The sequence below is a fragment of the Sceloporus undulatus genome, chromosome 2 (genome assembly GCF_019175285.1).
Source record: "Sceloporus undulatus isolate JIND9_A2432 ecotype Alabama chromosome 2, SceUnd_v1.1, whole genome shotgun sequence".
Lineage (NCBI taxonomy): Eukaryota > Metazoa > Chordata > Lepidosauria > Squamata > Phrynosomatidae > Sceloporus > Sceloporus undulatus.
This window is the reverse complement of record NC_056523.1, coordinates 197,245,697-197,264,273: the sequence shown is the minus strand read 5'-3', so window position 1 is coordinate 197,264,273 and position 18,577 is coordinate 197,245,697. Positions and strand designations below refer to the sequence as shown.

General features: G+C 41.7%; 1 protein-coding gene across 10 annotated transcripts in view; it reads right to left on the bottom strand.

The window, feature by feature from the left end:
• NFIX (nuclear factor I X) overlaps window positions 1-18,577 on the bottom strand; it is a 321,990-nt gene that overhangs the window by 43,060 nt on the left and 260,353 nt on the right. For all 10 annotated transcript variants that reach the window (XM_042448603.1, XM_042448604.1, XM_042448605.1 and 7 more), the window contains 4 exons: window positions 8,411-8,473; window positions 6,885-6,959; window positions 3,880-4,000; window positions 3,567-3,703 (listed from right to left, as the gene is read on the bottom strand). In XM_042448603.1, the coding sequence (XP_042304537.1) occupies window positions 3,567-3,703; window positions 3,880-4,000; window positions 6,885-6,959; window positions 8,411-8,473 (396 nt within the window). The remainder of the gene's footprint in view (window positions 1-3,566; window positions 3,704-3,879; window positions 4,001-6,884; window positions 6,960-8,410; window positions 8,474-18,577) is intronic.

Genomic DNA, 18,577 nt, shown 5'->3' with positions numbered 1-18,577 from the left:
GCTCCTATGATGTGCAGCAGGGACAGGCTGCCAAGCAGACCTCAAGCCCTGCCTCAAGCCCACTGCTTAACACCCTTGCTGTTCCCCTCTAAGAAACACACCCCACCTCATTTTTTTCTATTAAGTTGGCTCCTAGTCTTGAGGCCTGACTTGAAACTATCTTGCAAGGACTTGAGACATGAAGGTAAAGACTTGAGACAACTTGAGTCTTGGAATAAAAACTTGAAAACATCACTGGTAAGCACCCACATGCTTAACTAGAGGATGATACAGATCACTTCAGTAAACGGCTGTTTTGAAACATCAGCCAAGGGTTTGCATATCAATCAAGATACTGTAGAAACTATTGCAACTTTTGTTCTCAAATCTCAGCTACAGACATTGCCATGTCCAGGCATTTGAAATCCCAGAGTTCAGAAAGAGTAGGAATTGATATGGGGTCTCAAATGAGCCAAGTATCCACTCTCCTGCAGAGCTATGGGTGGATGGCTCACCTAAAAGCCAGTATCCCACACTATCCCACCACTACTCTAACTATTCTAATATGGGTACAATCTATCTGTGTAAACTATTTGATTTGGAATTAGCTTCAAGTCTCTGACTTTTGGTCTTAAAACAGTAAGTACTTTTGCTGCAGAATCCCATTCTAGAAGCAGTGGAATCTCAAACCTGCCTGGGAAAAGGAATACCTTGGTAAATAACTGCCATGCTTCTGCTGGAGGACAGTGGAATTTTAGTGCTGGGCAGGGAATCTCAATACAAAACAGGTGCCATGTCTCACCTCAGTGCATCCCTCAGCACAGCCTCTTATATCAATCTCATCTCTCTCACACAATCCTGCATCTGAACTGCTTTCTTTTACACTGGCCATTAACTCCCTCCTCTTTATTCATGTAGGACTAGTGAAGCACAGTTCTGAGATTCACATGTTAATATGCTGTCACTTTCAACCCCCACCAGATACATGCTGGCATTTGTGTAGATTCCTTGCCTCAATATTACACACCCCAAAATACAAGGGAGCCCCATTAGGATGCACCATTGCTCTGGCCTTTGAGGGAGAGAAGAGACCCAGGCACAGCTCCATCATGCTGCATCAACAGGCCCTCGCTCCATGTTCCAACTGCCCTTGCAGTGGCCTAAAAGAGAGAGAAGGGCAGCCAGACAGCTCCTTCATTGTGCTCTGGCCACAGGAGATAATGTCCCTCTTTCCACATTTCAGCTGCCACTGCACTTGCCTCTGAGGAGAGAAGAACAGCCAACATCTGCTGGGCTTAATTCCCTCCCCATTGCTCTTCCATTTTCCTTATGTGTCATGTCTTATTTAGATTATAAGGCTGACTGTCAATTTAATGATTTGTAAGCTGCCCCCAAAGCCTTTTTAGCTGAAGGGAGAGGTGTAAATACTCTAAAAACAAACAAACAAACAAGCAAACAAACAAATTTTTAAAAATAGATTAATCTTTCACACTGGCAGCATAGGTGATCTCAGTGGGTAAGAATACTCTCTGCCACTTCTATTTTGTTTGCCTGCTGTGCCTATTCCTAGAAAGAAAGCCCTTGTACACACAGAGATTATTACACTCAGACAGGATAGGGACAGGATTGTTCTCCCATCCTTATCCTGTCAGTTGGGGGGGGGGGGGGTTGCGCAAAAGCATTTCATATTGTACGTGTTGGTCCTGTCATTATCCTGTCATTGAAATGGCATTGCATTAACCTGAACTCCTGTTAATGCAAAATGCTGGGGCAATCAGCATGACGTCATTTGAAAGGCTTTCACATGATCACTGTCAATTGTGCTTTCCAGATGGGACAATGTCCGGATAAGTGTGACATCGTATGAAAGTCCTTCCTGCGATTGTATGGGAAGGACAGGACAGGGATGGGACAATGACATCCCATCCCCCGTGTGATAATCTCCAGTGACTTATCCATTAGTAAACTCTAGACTGGAATACTGCAACACAGGATGGAAGAACTGCGCTAGATGCCTATTCAGTGCTGAGTCAGTTTATGGTTTCATTGTTGACTTTTACAGGCTTGAACAGAAGGGCTTGAGACAGGACTATCTGAGAGAATGTTTTCTGCACAGACCAGCACATTCACTAAAGTTGGAGGAGGAGGAGGCCCTTTCAATTAGCCATGGCTAGCAGTGATACACTTTTGAGCAACTTGAAGAAAGGCCTTCTTCATCCCCCCCTCCCCCCATATTGTGCATGACCTTTCTCTAGAAATATAATAGGCACCTGTGTACAGGACAGGTACAGGTGCCTTGCTAGTTAGTAAAACTGCTGTGTTCATCATGGATGTATTCCTGGTTGCTGAAAATTAGAAATGTGTTTAGTAAATTCTGGATACCTTGTTCTATGCCTTATTGTCGTTTTTTGTTAGTTCTATCTTGCAAACTGCTTTCAGGATGAAAAGATATAGATATAGATGAATATGAGAAATACCGGTATATGTTATTTTTCTTTATTTCTGTGAAAGCACCATATTAATATGTAGGACTCTGTACTCAGTGTTTGCAGTCTACCTCTTTACTCTTTTATGGCTATACACAGGGATACTATAGAACACAGTATCCTAAATGTCCTTCCCTCCGTCCATGCTCTGGAGTTCTTGGCCTCACTGCAGCTCTTCAATTTGCCCACTGTCCCCACCCCTTGACAATAAGTCAACCTATTCCTTCCTCATCTGTTTTATCTTTTCTTTCAAACCTAAGTCTCCATCTGCTCCAGCAATGATGGATTTGTCCCTTTAAGAACTCTGCCCTATGACTATCCTAAGCAACTAAGAGGCTGTACAGACTCCCCCTTCTGGTGTTGGATAGGGCTTGTGGCAACTACACGCTGCAGCTCTGATCTCACCTTTCCGTGGCACAAAAAGGAGCCGCAAAAAAGTGGCTCCTTTTTGCGCCCAGAAAGGGCACCATAGCTGCCAGCACTCCAGCTTTTGGGTGCTCCTTTGCAGCTGTATCATGTAGATGCAGCACCAGAAGAGCGTCGTGGTATCACACTGGCCTGGGGGCAGAGTCAGGCCGTACGTCGTGTGGACACCCCACCCCAACACCACTCCCAGGCGAACTTTAATGGCCGGTCTGTACACCCCCTCAATCATAGCTTTCCATGTCCGGACAGATTTCTAGAAGTGCTCCTTTCCATCTCTAGAATCCATTTAGGCAGGTAGCTGTTCACAGTCTTGGAAACTTTAACATAGCTACCACTTTCCCTGTACCTTCTTCAGAATCTAGCAAGGTAATGCAGTGAAAAACTCTGGGAAACAGGAACAAAAATTGCTGCAGTCTAGAATAATTCAAGAGGAATGTGTCAAGAGAATCAGAATGTGTCTATAGCCCTTTCTGCCCCACCCACAGCACCAACCAAGGGAGAAAGGTGACCACCAAAGTGAAGGAATAAGAAGTTAAAATAGATAAAGTGCTTCTGTGAAGGAAATTTGTGCAGCCCACCCCCCCATGGATATGATACACGACAGGCAGAAGTCAATCTTCCTGCTTTTGTTTCCCACCTCACCTGAGCTGGTGAGGAAAAGCTGGTGCCTCCTACCTGCATCCACATCATTGGGCCAGCCACTGGACTGGCTGCTGCCAGCTGCTGGGGACCGCCCCGTCCCAGGGTAGAACACATCATCTACAGGGCTTTCCATCTCACTATCATCTATCGACTTGGGCCGCTTGGTGGAGCTGCAATGGAAACAGATCACATAAACAATAGTGAGTGGTGAGAGAAAGCACTAGATACAGAAGGTCTTCATCTTCTGGAAGGCCTTACTGTAAAAGGTACCTTCCAAGTTAAGATACCTCAACAGGACAGAGCCTTCTCTGTGATTCCTCAGATGCAGAAGATATAAAAGACTTACCTGCTTGAAGGTGGAGATGTTATTGACCGTCTGCCAAGAGTCACTTGATTGATGTTGTAGTAACTGGGACTCTCCAGGTCGGCCAGAGAGAAATTTGGACCAGACGCTGTGGCAACAGGAGCTGAGGAATGAGAGACCACAGTTCAAATTTGATGCAAACAGTATCCCTTACTGAGCAGTTTCCAGATTCCTGAATACAGGATGGGAAAGGGGAAGGGAGGTTGGTTTGGTGCAGCAATAATTTTATTTATTTAATTTCTGTCCCATTTTCCCATCCACACAGGACCTAAGACCAGTTAGAAATATTACTGGCTTAATGACATGGATAAGGAACAAGTGGTCCTCCAGATGTTGTAGGCATGTGGCTCCTATCAACACTTACCACTGGCTGCATAAAGATGATGGGAATTGAAGGCCAACAATATCTGGGGGATGGTGACTTCTTCCCCGTCCCTGGAGTTATGAGCACATTCCTACCGTGTGCTCTATAAACTGCATGGGGAGCTTCTTTTGCTCTCTTACAGTACTCGACTTAATTTTGTTGAAGGGACACAAGGGCCATGCCAACAAATCTGAGTCAAGGGTGATGCCAACAAATCTGAGTAGACAGCAGCTTCCTTGATTCTTGGGTGAATCTAGAGGCCAGATGTTGTTGACCCAAGGATATGCCATCCTAGGGACTAAGGTACAAATTCGTTGTCACCTCCAGCTCTTGACCTAAACCCAGCTCTATGCTCCTTCTCTATGGTGCAAGGAACCCAACAACATGCATTACATTTCTCTCCCTTTGCCTTGGGAAAGAGCAGGTGTAAGCCAGTGGGTTGGCAGAAATACACAACAGCAGCAGTTTCAGTTACAGAATGTAGGAAATATCCAAATGAAAAGGCTTTGGCTATAGGTATAATGATGTATAGGAAAGGAAGGAAGATAAAAGTATAAGTAGGCTTTGGCAATTATATTGACAGAAGGGAGTACTACTGAGTAGATACTCTACCATGCGACATAAACCAACCCTTAATATATGTGACTTGGAAACCAAGTATCGGCTGTCTTTGCAGTTCTCAAGGAGATTACACTAAAGCCTACTTTCTAATCCTAAACAAACTTTCCATTTAGTACAAAAATCTTCAAGCATGAACACAGATGTAGCCAACGAAAAGAGCCTAAAATGATAACAACTCACATTAAATGAAATGCTCATATTAATTTTGACAATACCCAGAGTCACCTATCACAACTTGACCCAAGATGCTTATAGCTCTAAGAGTTCTAAGCTTGTAGCCCAAACAGTCAGTTCTTCATACCCTTTGTAAGGCCTAGTGCTTACAGAGCTGGAGACATATGGTCACAAAGGGGATTTAAAAGACAATGGAAATGCAAGAGGTATCCAGATTCCTCTAAAACTTCAACCTATTAGTTTCTTTAGCAATAGTAATGCCAAAAAAGGAGAAGGAACACACAGAGGCTTGTGTTAGTGATTGTGCACTAACGCCATTGATTTCTAGCAGTTGTTGTTCTTTGTGGGCTTCTTCTGCTGGTCCACTTGCAGAGATGGGCCAGGATATGAACACAGGAAAATGAGAACAGTCATGCTGAATCAGACCCAAAAACGATCTATTCCAATGTTCTATTCTCACAGTCATAAACCAGATCCTGGAAATGAATAAAACAGCTCCAGTACACCCATGTTGCCCATCAACTAGTACTGGAAGGTCCACTGCCCTGATGCTAGTTATATATAGCTATTGATAGTTTCCCATGTTCCATTAATTTATCCAATTGCCCTTTAGTGCCTTGCAACTTGGTAGCCACCATTACATGCTCTGGTAGCAATTCTACAGTTTAACTGTGCATTGTATGGAATAGCACTTATTTTAATCTGCTCTGTGTCTCCCACCAGTGGAAGACAGAGTCTAGAATTATGACTACAGAAGAGAAACTTCTCTCTGTTCAACCACCTCTGCATCATGAATAATGTTATACACTTGTATCATTGTCCTCCTTTACTTGCCTTTTTCCAAACCAAATGATCCCAAACATTCTAACCTTTCCCTCTCCTATTCCAAGCATCAAATGTACAGATTTGTACATTTTATTGTTTTGCATTGTACACTGCCAAAGGAATTTGTCACTTGAGCAGTATATAAACAAGTATCAAATAGGTAAGAAAATGCATTCTGGTCACTCATTATGGTGAAAAAATAATAATAAATGAAACAATTGACATTTGCTGCCTGACATTCCTGTCTATTTGGACTAAATGCTATGTGTACAAAACACTAATATACTATAGTTGCCACGCAAACTGATTCAGCATGTCTGAAATTCAGGAATCATTTTTGTCAGGAAATACTTTAGTATCCATAGAATACGAAAACAGCAAGTGAAACAAATTTATTTTGTGGCAATGCCAACTTTTTCAGACATAAAGTGATAAAATGGGAAGAAAACCAACATTTTTATCCCATGTTCCAGTGGTGGCTGATGGCTTCCATATCAGTTGCGTGGTGAATCATGGACTTCAGTATGAACTTTTCAACAGGTTCAGCAGCCTGGATAGTTTCTTCAATATTCACCCTAAACCCCACAGTAGATTCACTGACCTTTGAACATGGAAGCCACCAGCCACCACTGTCATGTTCACTGTAGAGTTGTACTCTTTCAGGTGTAGTTTTTGTAATTGCAGGAAGTAGATAGCAGATAGAAGCCCATAACACTGCTGGTAGCTACTAAAGTGGTAGAAGAAATAGAACTGCATACAAACTGCCTTAAAAGGAATCTGAATGTGAAGGAAATCCAACCCTAGTGAAGATTTTGCTTCACTAGAGAAGGCTTCTATGGATTTCACATTAGCAATTAGCTGTTCAAAAGTGATCACAGCCACAGTCAGAGATATCACTATCTTGTGCGCTTAACAGATGTTACACCTGAAGAAGTTTGCAGTGGCCACATATGCCCCTCCATCCTGATCACCACAGGAACCAAACAGCATTTCATTAACTTACTCTGTGATACTCTCACCAGCTCTGTAACGTTCCAGACACCTGATGTCACAAAACAGTCTTGAAAAGTCAAATGCCCTGCAGAGAAAAGAAGAGGACATACCGTCTTGGTCATGAGACAGAGTAGAATGCAGACAGGTGGCAGCAGCTAGCACATACAGTAAATGTAACTTACTGTAAGTATGATTGGACAGAAAGTAACTTTAGTCTGCAATTTCCCTTCTAGCCCTTTTGTAGGTTCCCATCTACCCACAGCTCTGGCTTCCCTCCTCTAGGGATGTCACTACAAGGGTACAGGGAATGTGGACTATACCAGGTGGCACCCTAAGGGGAGATGATACCATTGCTCCCCAAGCATTTGCCATTTGGTACAAAATGGACCCTGGCATTTGCATGCATTTCTTTGGAGCTCAGTGGAAGGGATGGTGTGGGTGGGGCAAGGCTCAGTGGGGGGAGAAAGGAGAGGCCCCAGGTTTTTAATTTTAAAAATTAAAATTTTAACATTTAAAATTAGAATTTTTCAAAAATTTATTCTTTTTAAAATTTCTTTTAAAACATCACATCTTACCAATTTTTAACTTTAACCACATGAAACAATGTACATGCAAGTACATTTAGGATGTGCATATGATATTGTAATTTAAAGGTGTAATTTTATTTTTGCTAGCTGTTTATTTCACAGATATTGCTATTATATCCAATGATATACAGTACAGGAATTATGATTTATGAGTAATGTTAGTACAAAAAACATTACTAAGGATTCTGTGTGGTATGGTGTGGGAGAAGGTCCATGGGGTATGTGTGGCATCATGAGTTACCATAGTGGGTGATGTCGCTACCACGCTAGTGCCACCTCGCCCTCTTTATCTCAGGCCAAAACTCTTGGTCTCAGAACTGGACCTTTCTTAGATCACTTAATCCTACCCTCTTGCTGCTTACATACTGTATATACTCATGTATAAGTCCAGAAAGTTTAGTCAAAAAATTGAACCAAACCCCCTCAGTCAATGTATCCACAGTTCAATGACGTATTGTGCTTTAACTCTTATTTTAAAAAAGCAATCATCCCCTGGTGAAACGCAAGAATGTAATCTATCCTGGAAGCACTGCCTCCCCTCTACTCTCTCATTCATCCAGCCTTTAGTGTGAGCACAAGCAGTTATTCCTGCTGGAATTTTGTGAATTCTTTGGCATCGTTTTCCTTTGCTTCATTCTTTAGATTCTTTGTTACATGCCCTGAATTTTATCTCGACGTGCACAGGTCATATCAAATCCATAATTTTGGCCCCCAAACCTGCCCTCAGCTTATACATGAGGTAGATTTATAGTTGAGTGTATACAGTGTATTGCTCCAGTTTGGCATGAGTAATTCCAAACCAGGTTATGATAGCCTCTGATTCTCAGTTAATACAACCTGCTCCTGGAAATGGGCATAAGAGGAGAGGTGGGAAAGTAAAGGGCTTCAGTGGGAAAACAAAATAAAGGGAAGCCAACCAGGGAATCTGATCCTGGAGGAATTCACTCACCATTGGGCAGTGGTTTGATGTCCGCATCTCCTTGCTGGTTTGAATTGTCTGATTGTCCGGATTCTGAAACACAGAAGCAAAAATTGGCATCAAAGGATTGCTGGAGCAAGAACAGAAGAAGGTTGTTAATCGTGGGCACTTGCTGCATAGCCACTTTCTTCCACTACTTTTCATGGCCAATGGGAAGGCTATACTATAAATGCTGTTCATCACCCTAACATTTCTTTCACCCAAAGCCTTAGAATATGGATCGGTAAACATGTCTCTTTTACACATCTGATCAGTATAATCAGACACAGGCTCTGGCAGGTTTATGTCAGATAGCTAATTCCTTACCTTCGTATTCCATCACTACAAAATCTCCTTCCCCAGGTTTGTGTGTGTGCATATGCGTTCAAGTTGCTTGTCCATTTATGGCAACCCCATGAATTTCTACACTAGATCTTAGCCAAAAGGCTGAAAAGCCCATGAATATCATAGGATTTTCTTAGGCATGGAATAGAAGTGATTTTGCCAGGTCATTCTTCTGAAATATAGTCTACAGTACCTGGTATTCGTTGGTGCTTTCCCATCCAAGTAATAACCAGGGCTGACCCTTCTTAGCTTTGAAGATCACATGGATCTGGTGCCTTTAGGGTATTTAGACCCCCATATATTTTTCTAGGAATTACTCTCTGGGACACACACATGGCCTCCCTTTACTGCTTAACAATGGCTCTCCCTGAAAGTTTCATTTACCAGCTAATGCCTCTTTAGCCTTGAACAGACAGTGTTCATCCTCAGCTATTTGCTGGCATGGATAGTACATAAAATGCCAAACTCTAAAGTGTTCCTGGAAAGAAAGAAAGAAAGAAAGAAAGAAAGAAAGAAAGAAAGAAGCAAGCCTATATCTTGATGGCTTTTATCCAATTAGGTAAGCTAGTGATTAAGAGAAAGCATGGCACTGCTGCCTAATTCAAAACCTCTTCTACCATTAACTCATTAGGCAACCCATCTTCTCTGACTCAGCACTCCATTTGGTTATTATCTGATTTACCTTATCAAACTTCTTTAAGGATTATAGCAAGATGAATCATATGAAATGCTTTGAGCTTGCAAATGACTTCTATGAATTGCTAAGTACTACTGCTAGATACACATCCACAAGGAGATTATAGAGGGTTTTCCCCCACAGATATGACTCAAAGCAGTAAGAGACGGCATGGAAGAAACCTAGGAGTTTATTGCATTAAAAAATAAACCGTTTTACCCCTGCTGTTTTGAATTCTATTACAGGATGCAGCCAGTTATTATTGCATGCAAAATGCTGCCGATGCCACCCACCGGCTACATCCTGCCTAAAACCCAGCTAAAATCCGTGCTCAGCTGGCCAATTTGCAAAGAATTCAAAACGGCAGGGGTAAGACAGTTTATTTTTTAATGTGATAAACTCTCTAGATACATGAGACCAGGGGGTCAAAATGCTGAGAAATGCACAATTTTAACTAAGTGCTCTTTAAGATGCCATAAACCACCTTTCTTTATAGTAGTAATTGCAAAAAGCTTATTTCTGCTTCTGTATCTCTCATGCTTGAATAAGGATTTGATCCATATTATCTAAGGATGCTTTGCATTTTACCCTACCTTTTCCTATGCTAGCAAACATTTCAAGATCTAATACAGTATAGGGCAGTGATTTCCAGACTTTGGTTCTCCAAGTGTTTTGGACTTGAACTCCCAGAAGCCCCATTTGGTTAACAATCAGGAACCCTGGGAGCTGAAGTCAAAATGTCCAAAGGAGGAGAGTTTGAGAACCACTGATATAGGGATTCTGAGCCTATTACACCTGCTTTGAGAAAGAGAAATTTCTGCAAATGGAACTTTTTGTATCGTTAGATCTGATGTGAAGCAGAACATGCCAAAATACAGTCAACCCTTCTTATACACAGATTTTTAATACATGGATTCAAGCATCTACAGTTTGAAAATGTTCAAAAAAGTATAAATTTCAAATATCAAACCTTGATTTTCCATTTTTTATATGGGACACCATTTTGCTGTGTCATTATATTTAATGGGACTTGAGCATCCACGGATTTTGTTATCCACGGGGGATCTTGGAACCAAACCCCAGCATATAACAAGGGTCCACTGTACTCCTTTTTACATATTCAGTGAAGGAATGCTATGCTCAAGGCTATCTAGTAAGTTTAAAGGCTCATTTCCTTCCACAGCTCAGGTTCCCAATCAATTTTTCTGTCCTCTACAGACTAGAAAAATATTCCTTGGTTTGTAGCAAATGCCTTTCCTCTGTAACTCATGAGGGTTAGAAACATGTTATGATTTTCACTCAGGCTGGCATGGCGCCTTGCCAGTGTCCATATAGCGTGGTGACAACATAACCCAGAAGATCCTTGGTTCCCTGAATGAAAAATTGACTTTGGATTATTGACAATCACTCAATGGCAGAAAAAGGTATTTGCGGTGATAAACGACAAGAGATAAGGTTTATCCAACTTCTAATAGCTTTGCTGTCATAATTTTTTCAGCCCTTCAGACCTGTAGCATAAGAATGACCACCTGCCCGCATTGGACAGACTGAGGCCTAAGACCACCAAAGAGTTAAACAGCCCATCCCTTTCCTGTCCAGACTTGGTGAAGGGAGGCCAGCTGCAGAACTCAGGTTACCTATGTCAACAACATGGCAAGTTTACCTCTATCAGCGCCAAAGCAAAGCAAAAAAGAAGCCAGGAAATGTGCCTCATGCTCGGCAACAGCTGGGGAAGCACTAAGGAAATATTTCAAGAGTTGGTTCTCCTCCCCGCTATCCCTTCCCTTTCAAAGTTGGCTGAGGCACACTGTTCCCTTTCGGCCTTGCGACTGCTGGCAGCCATTTTAAAACTTGGCAGCCATTTTAGTGCTGGCGGCTAGGCGCGCTCCCACAATGCCGGCAGCAGGCAACTGACGAACGGACAGAGGAGTCTGGCTTTGCTTAGCCCAGGGACAGATAGAAGATAAATTCTTAAACACCAAGAAGGAGAGAGGCACTGGAGGCTTGGTTCAGAATTAATAAATCATGATTTTGTTTTTCTTTTTACTTTAAGGAAACTGTTCCAGCAGCACAGCAAAGAAGTGGAGGAAGAACCGGAAAACACACACTTCAGATATTGCTGCTGCATCTGGTCAGCTTTATGCAATGTAATTTCTGACGCAGGGTTTCATCTCCATATAAGAAATACTGTATATACTCATGTATAAGTCTACAAATAATTGAACCAAAAACCCTGATTCAACTTATCCATGGGTCACTGTAAGTACTGTACTTCAACTCTTATTTTAAAAAGAACCATCCCCTAGTGAAAGACAAGAGTGTAATCTGTCCTGAAAGCAGTGTCCCCCCTCCTGTCTCTCTCATCCAGCCTTTAACGTGAGCACAAACAGTTATGCTTGCTGGAATTTTGTAAGTTATTTGGCATCATTTTCCTTTGCTTTGTCCTTTAGATCCTTTGTTACATGCAACTAAGTTTAACCCTCAGTTTATCCACAGGTCAAAATCCACAATTTTGGCATCCAAATCTATCCCGACTTATACATAAGATTGACTTATAGTTGAGTATATATGGTTAATTTTTTGTGTACTTTAATAGGATTTCTTGCCTTGAGAAAACAGATTGGATGGTCTTTGTATGTGATCATGTAAAACACGGCACAAGCACCATTTTGCCTACTGCTACAATTTTCAGAGACAGACACACTTCCCAATACAACAAATGGGAAATGTTTATTACAGGGGCAGGAAGGAAGGGGCCTTTTCAAACTATACTATCACAATACTATTTAAATCTCTGAAGGGTGTCATATTGAGGATGGAGCAAGCTTGTCTTCTGCTACTCCAGATAACAGGACAGGAAACAATGGATGCAAGCTACAGGAAAAGCGATTCTACCTAAACATTAAGAGGAACTTTCTGACAGTAAGAGCTGTTCAATAGTTCAACACACTCCCTCAGAAAATGGATTCTCCTTCTTTGGAGGTCTTTAAACAGAGGCTGGATGGCCATCTGTCGGGGGTGCTTTGATTGAGAGTTCCTGCATGGCAGGGGGTTGGACTGGATAGTCCTTGAGGTCTATTCCAACTCTATGATTCTATGATAATAGTATGATCCTACTTTATCTGCGATGACTACATCCTATGGAATCCTAGAAGCTTTAGCCTAGGGAGGCACTAGAACTCTCTGACTGAGAAATCTAAATGCCCCTGCCTAAATTGCAAATCCCAGGATTCCACAAGATGGAACCAGATTAGATAAACTGGAACCAAAGTGCTGGAACTACATAGCCTGAAAGGGCTTGAGATCACTGCTGTCATCATCCCATTCTCATTAACTGTTAAACAAAGGGTGGTAAAAATGCAACCCCCCCAAACTATTTGCATAGGCCCTTCCATTGCCACCCTATTATCTGGATGCTTGTAGGAGTGGTAATTCACCTTTTGAATCAATTTCAGGTGTTTGCTACACATGAAAAAATACCAGCTTGTCAAAGAGTGGACTTCCAGCCATGGCCACTTCGGTGTTTTTTTCTTTTAAATTGCCATTTTTGGCAGTGGGTGAAAATCCCAGAGGTCTGAAGGACAGAAAATGGCCCCACCTGATTTAAATATATGGATAGATGTGCTTTCTTGCAGTGCAGTGCTTTATAGTTTTGGGAGCATGGCACAGGACAAAAGCTCTGTTTTGAGCAAAGACAAGAATTTAGGCTATATAAAACAAAATGAGAGATAAATGTGCATGGACTGTGTAAATGATGCAACAAGGTCCAAAGTGACTGTGCAAATATCTGGTTATTAAAGTTGGGGGGAGGGCAAGGCTAGAAATTAAGACTTATGGGATCTATTTCTGGCAGGAGAAAAAACAGAAACTAGAGTATGTACTTTTAAAATTTACTAGAGAACTTTTTTTATTCTACTTCCCAGCATAGCTCTTGATGTGATTTACAAAAACAAAATCATTTAACCACACATAATCTAAATTTCTAAAATAATCTAAAACTGATATCAACAAATAGCAGCAAACAAAAATTACTGCTCTAACCTATTTGCAGTACAGTCAGTTTTCCAGCTGCAAAGCATTTCTGGATGGGAAAGCCCTTCTGAAAAGAATCTTTGTAATCGGTTTCCTAAATATATTTTCATGGTAATGTAAGCCACTGTTGATAGGAAATTTCATGCCATCATAGAGAAGGTTCTTGATCTGGTCAACCTTCAGAGATAGTGTAACTCTCAATATCACTTTCTCAGATTATCTTAAAAATGGAGAAGAAAGATACATATAGGCCTGATACAGACTGCGGCCAAAACTAGGGTTTGGGAGAGCAGAGCGACCGCACGCTCCCGAACCCTAGTACGTAATGGTGTTGCCATCATGGCGGCCTTCTGTCCACATGCAATTATGATGCAAGTGCAGCTCAGCATCCACACAATGCAGTGCTGCACTTGTGTCATTGACACATGACAATGCACCAATGGCGCACTCATGGCATCCTCTATGCGCACCAAAAAGAACCTGCTTTTAGCGGGTTCTTTTTGGTATGGAGGAAAGCCATGAGGTTTGGCTGCTGCGGCCTCCCTCAGGAGCAAAAACAGGCACCGCCAGCCCGCCCTTTCAGGGCATTCTGTTGAGCCCCGTACTTTCTAGGTGTCCTTTAGACATTTGACTATTTAAGGCTTTAAAGGTCACAACACTTTAAAGTGAGTCCAGAAACAATTTTTAATAGCCAACTTGCTTCAAGAGACTCTTAAAACGCACTCTGAAAATCCATAAAGTGTATTACAGTAATGCTATCAACAGGTGAAACAGAGTTAATGAGAGTCTGATAGCAGCTAGCTCCTTAATTTCTCAGATGGCACCAAACAAAACTGTGGGACTGAATCACTCCTAGCCATATTTGCCACGTAACTATCTAGCAGCAAACCCAAGTCCAAACTACAACTACAAGCTTGGCCTTTTAGTGGATGCAATCTCATCTAGGACAAAGTATCATTTAATCTTGCCAATTGGCCATCTTTAAAATTAATTTTTGTTGCTGTTTAATCTGGACTGAACATCTGTGTTTGGTCTTCATTCAGTCCATTATTGACTCCAAAAAGTCTACTACTACTGAGGAAAAGATGCTAGGTGTATTTGATGACACCTAACTACAGACCCTGTGCAACAGCTTCCAACAGTCTCACATAAATTATAAAAGGCATGGGAGATGGAACCTTGCAACAATTCCACTGTGCTGTGAAGTTGTCACCTAGAATAATTTTCTGATTCTTGCAGGACCAGAACCACTTCCAAGCAGTGCTATCCAATCTGAACATGAGGCTCAAGAGAAAAACACAGTTGTTGATATCAAGGTCTGTTGAAAGATCTATGAGAATTATCAGCGATATGTTCCCTAGTCTATCTCCCAATATTAGTGTAATTGAAGCCATTTTAGCCCTACATCCTGCCTCAAACCAGATTAAAATGGGTCCAGAAAAGTACCCATTAGAAATGGCCATCCATAACATCTTGCCCCCAAAAGAAGACTGGAAACCATTCAGTAATTAACTAAATGTGAAGATGAATGGAGACAGTAGACTCAAGGAACCAGGACTTTTCAAAGCTGCAAAGTTTCACAGCAACACACCTGAATTGCTCCTAAACTCATGGATGATGTGCATAAAGACAACATACCCCTAGTATTATCTCTCCCATACACTACAGAAGCTTTAGGGTGTGCTGATAGTTCCTTCTCAAATGTCGGCTTTTTGCCTTCTCCAGTTTCATTCTACCACATTATCCACACAATATTCAATCAGAGAAAGCACTCAAGTTGCACAAAAGAGAAGAAATGCACCTTCAGGCAGATGAAAGGTTTGAGTCTACTGAAACCGCTCCTGCAGTCAAATGATGGTCAGTAACTATACTTTTCAGATTACAAAAGATAAACATGCTATTATCAATATGATATTTCCCGTTGGCCTCCCGGTGTTAGAAGTTATTATCATGAAAAGTACTTTACACCAGAACCTGCCTATTTATCTGGGGCTGTTTGGGTAAACATATAAAATTTCAACATTGAACACTCCAGGATATGTTTGAATATTCCTAACTCTTTCTACCAGAACGATAATAATAGCAACAAAAATCTACTATATTTTTACACCTATACGGCAGAATGACACATGTGCACACTTTTATGGACTGGAGTTCATGCTGAATTTGTGCCTCGTAATGAGAGAGGCTGGAGGTAGTAGCCAAGAGGTATTTCACGCCCAGTGCATTCTATGGATTTCATATTATTTTAAGGCAAACCTTCTCTTTTATTGTGCAAAGGCATCCTTGCAAGAACTGGGCATTAATCACAGAGTTGGAAGGGAGCTCAAAGGCCATCCAGTCCACCCCCCCCACCATGCTGGAATACACAATCAAAGCACCCCTGACAGATGGCCATCCAGTCTCTGTTGAAAAACCTCCAAAGAAGGAGACCCCATCACTTTCCAGTGTTCCACTGTCAAATAGCTCTTACTGTCAGGAAGTTCTTCCTAATGTTGAGGTAGAATCTCTTTTCCTGTGGTTTGAAACTATTGCTTGGGGACCCCATTCTCTGGAGTACAGAAAACAAAATTTCTGATTGGATTATATGACCGTTGTTCCCATTTGAAATCAGTTCCGATTTCTGTTACGCTAAAGCAAAGCAAAGGCCAGAACGACAACAACAACAAAAAAACAACCCCCCCCACACAGTTTTTCCAGACACTAGTTTCCTAGTGGTTCTTTTGAAAAGAATAAATTCCGAAGCATGTGCAACAAGTGGGAACAACGGATCTGAATCGCATCATTCTGGAGGGGAGGGACTAATGGCAGAGGGGTGTTTACCATCCCTCCTCATTTTTTGGTAGATCCACCATCCCCCCCCCCCAGCGCTGCCTTTGTGCTTGTGGTGTGACTTATGGGCACATGATTATTATTTTTTTAAAAATTGATAGATTTGATTCATTTGTTTTGCAACTACTTGCAATTTCATATGCGAGTCAACAGCAGCTCATAGTGAAGCAAGTAGTTGCAAAACCAATGAACTAAATCTTCTATCAATTTATTTAAATATATTCCCGGCCAGGCTTCCTGGGCTGCTGCTTACATCACTGATGACGCACAGATGATTGACATGAATTTTGAAGCAGCACAAATTAGTGGGGATGACAATCATGCCAAAAAAGAAGTGATTACAAGGAGATAATGAAAAGATCCGCTTTCATAGTGGGAATGATGGATCTTTAGGAATCGATTTACCAACACAGAGCAAAGGCAAATCGCAAACTGGTTTAAATGTAAGTGGGAATGAGTCCCTAAATATACCCAGCTCCCTAAGTCACTCCTCATAGGGCTTTATGGTTTCCAGACCCTTCACCAAATTGGTCGCCCTCCTCTGGACACGCTCCAGCATAGCAACATCCTTTTTGAATTGTGGTGCCCAGAACTGGATGCAGTATTCCAGGTGAGGCCTAACCAGAGCAGAATAGAGTGGTACTATTACTTCCCTCAATCTAGATACTATACTTCTATTGATATACCCTAGAATTGCATTGGCTTTTTAGCTGCCACATCATACTGTTGACTCATGTTCAACATGTGGGGTACTAGGACTCCTAGATTCCTTTCACATGTCCTGTTATTAAGCCAGGTGCCCCCATCTAATATCTATCAATTTCTGAGTTCTATCTCCAATTTTACTTTTCATTACTTGTGTTTCATATGAAACACGTAAAAAGGGGGTGAGCCATGGCTAAAGATGTCCACCTTTGAATTGTGGGAACTGTGAAGACATAACAGAGAAATGGCTTTTGGTTAAGCCAGTCTGCAAGACTTTGTGAGGCCCTGGGACATAACAATAGCCTTGTTAGAAAGACACATTTGCAGCTCAGGTGAAATATAGTGGGAAATAATAAAGGGAAACATTTCCACTTGAGGACAGCTTTTCACAATCAAGACTCAGAGATAGCCTTAGGAATCCCTTATTGTTAAGTATCTTTGGCATATGTGCGTCTGTTTTGGAAGTAATATGCCTGCCAGAGGAATCTCTAGTAGAGGCTATGAAACTGTATGGTCTCTCTAAGAGATGTATTACCAGAATGAAATTTTGATGGCTTTTTGAACAAGTTGTGGATGCTAAAAGTACAATCCTGTATTTCAAACATGAAATTGGAAACATTTCTTGGAAAATTTAAATTAGGCTGTGGTATCTACCCTGTCTTTTCCATAACCTTTCCTCTGAATAAGGGAAGAAATACTATTGAATAATAGGACCCTTTCACACTACACAGTTATAGTGCTATGATTCCACTTTAAATGTTATAGCAACATTTTATATAATACTGGGATTTGCAGTTTTGAGAGGAGCGCTCTTCTCCAGCACCACATCTCAAATGCGTTGATTTTCCTCTTATCTGCCTTCTTTGCTGTCCAACTCTCGCATCCATACATGGCGATGGGTACATGGTGATGGGTACATGGTGATGATAGTTCTTATACAGACCTAAAATTCTATCGAATTTAGCAGCTCAGCTTTCTGAGTAAGAAAAGTTTAGCATATAACACACTTTGCCAAAATAACTACTTCATTTTTCCTCTCCTTCCAGTGTCCTACATAGGCTCAAGCACATCCCAGAAGGCAAACTAGAGGAAGGATTTTGTTTGAGAGAGCACTTAACAATGTCATATTCTAAATCAAGAGCCTTGCATCAAGGGAGGGAGGAATGACAAGTGTCAAACAGAGCCTGGACCTCACTTGGCATCCCACTGATGCCACTCTTAGCATTGGAACTGAAAGTTCACTTGCAGAACTGAGACATCCAAGAGGACTTAAATGAGATGGTACACCTTTGGAGCAGGTGAGGGTGCCTTTCCTTCCCAAGTATGAAGCAACGCCATCATCATGACCAAGAATAGCTTCCCCTTGTAACTGTGAGTTGCGGCAGTTCTCTTTTACCTACATTTATCTTGAACCCCGCTTCCCTTCTAGACCCACAATATGGAAGACAATTGTCCCTGCTTTTGTCAACTGTCTGCCTGCCAACTCTCTCTCTTCCCCTTCTATGTGTGACTCTCTCTCTCTCTCTCTCTCTCTCTCGTGTGTGTATGTGTGTGTGTGAGAGAGAGAG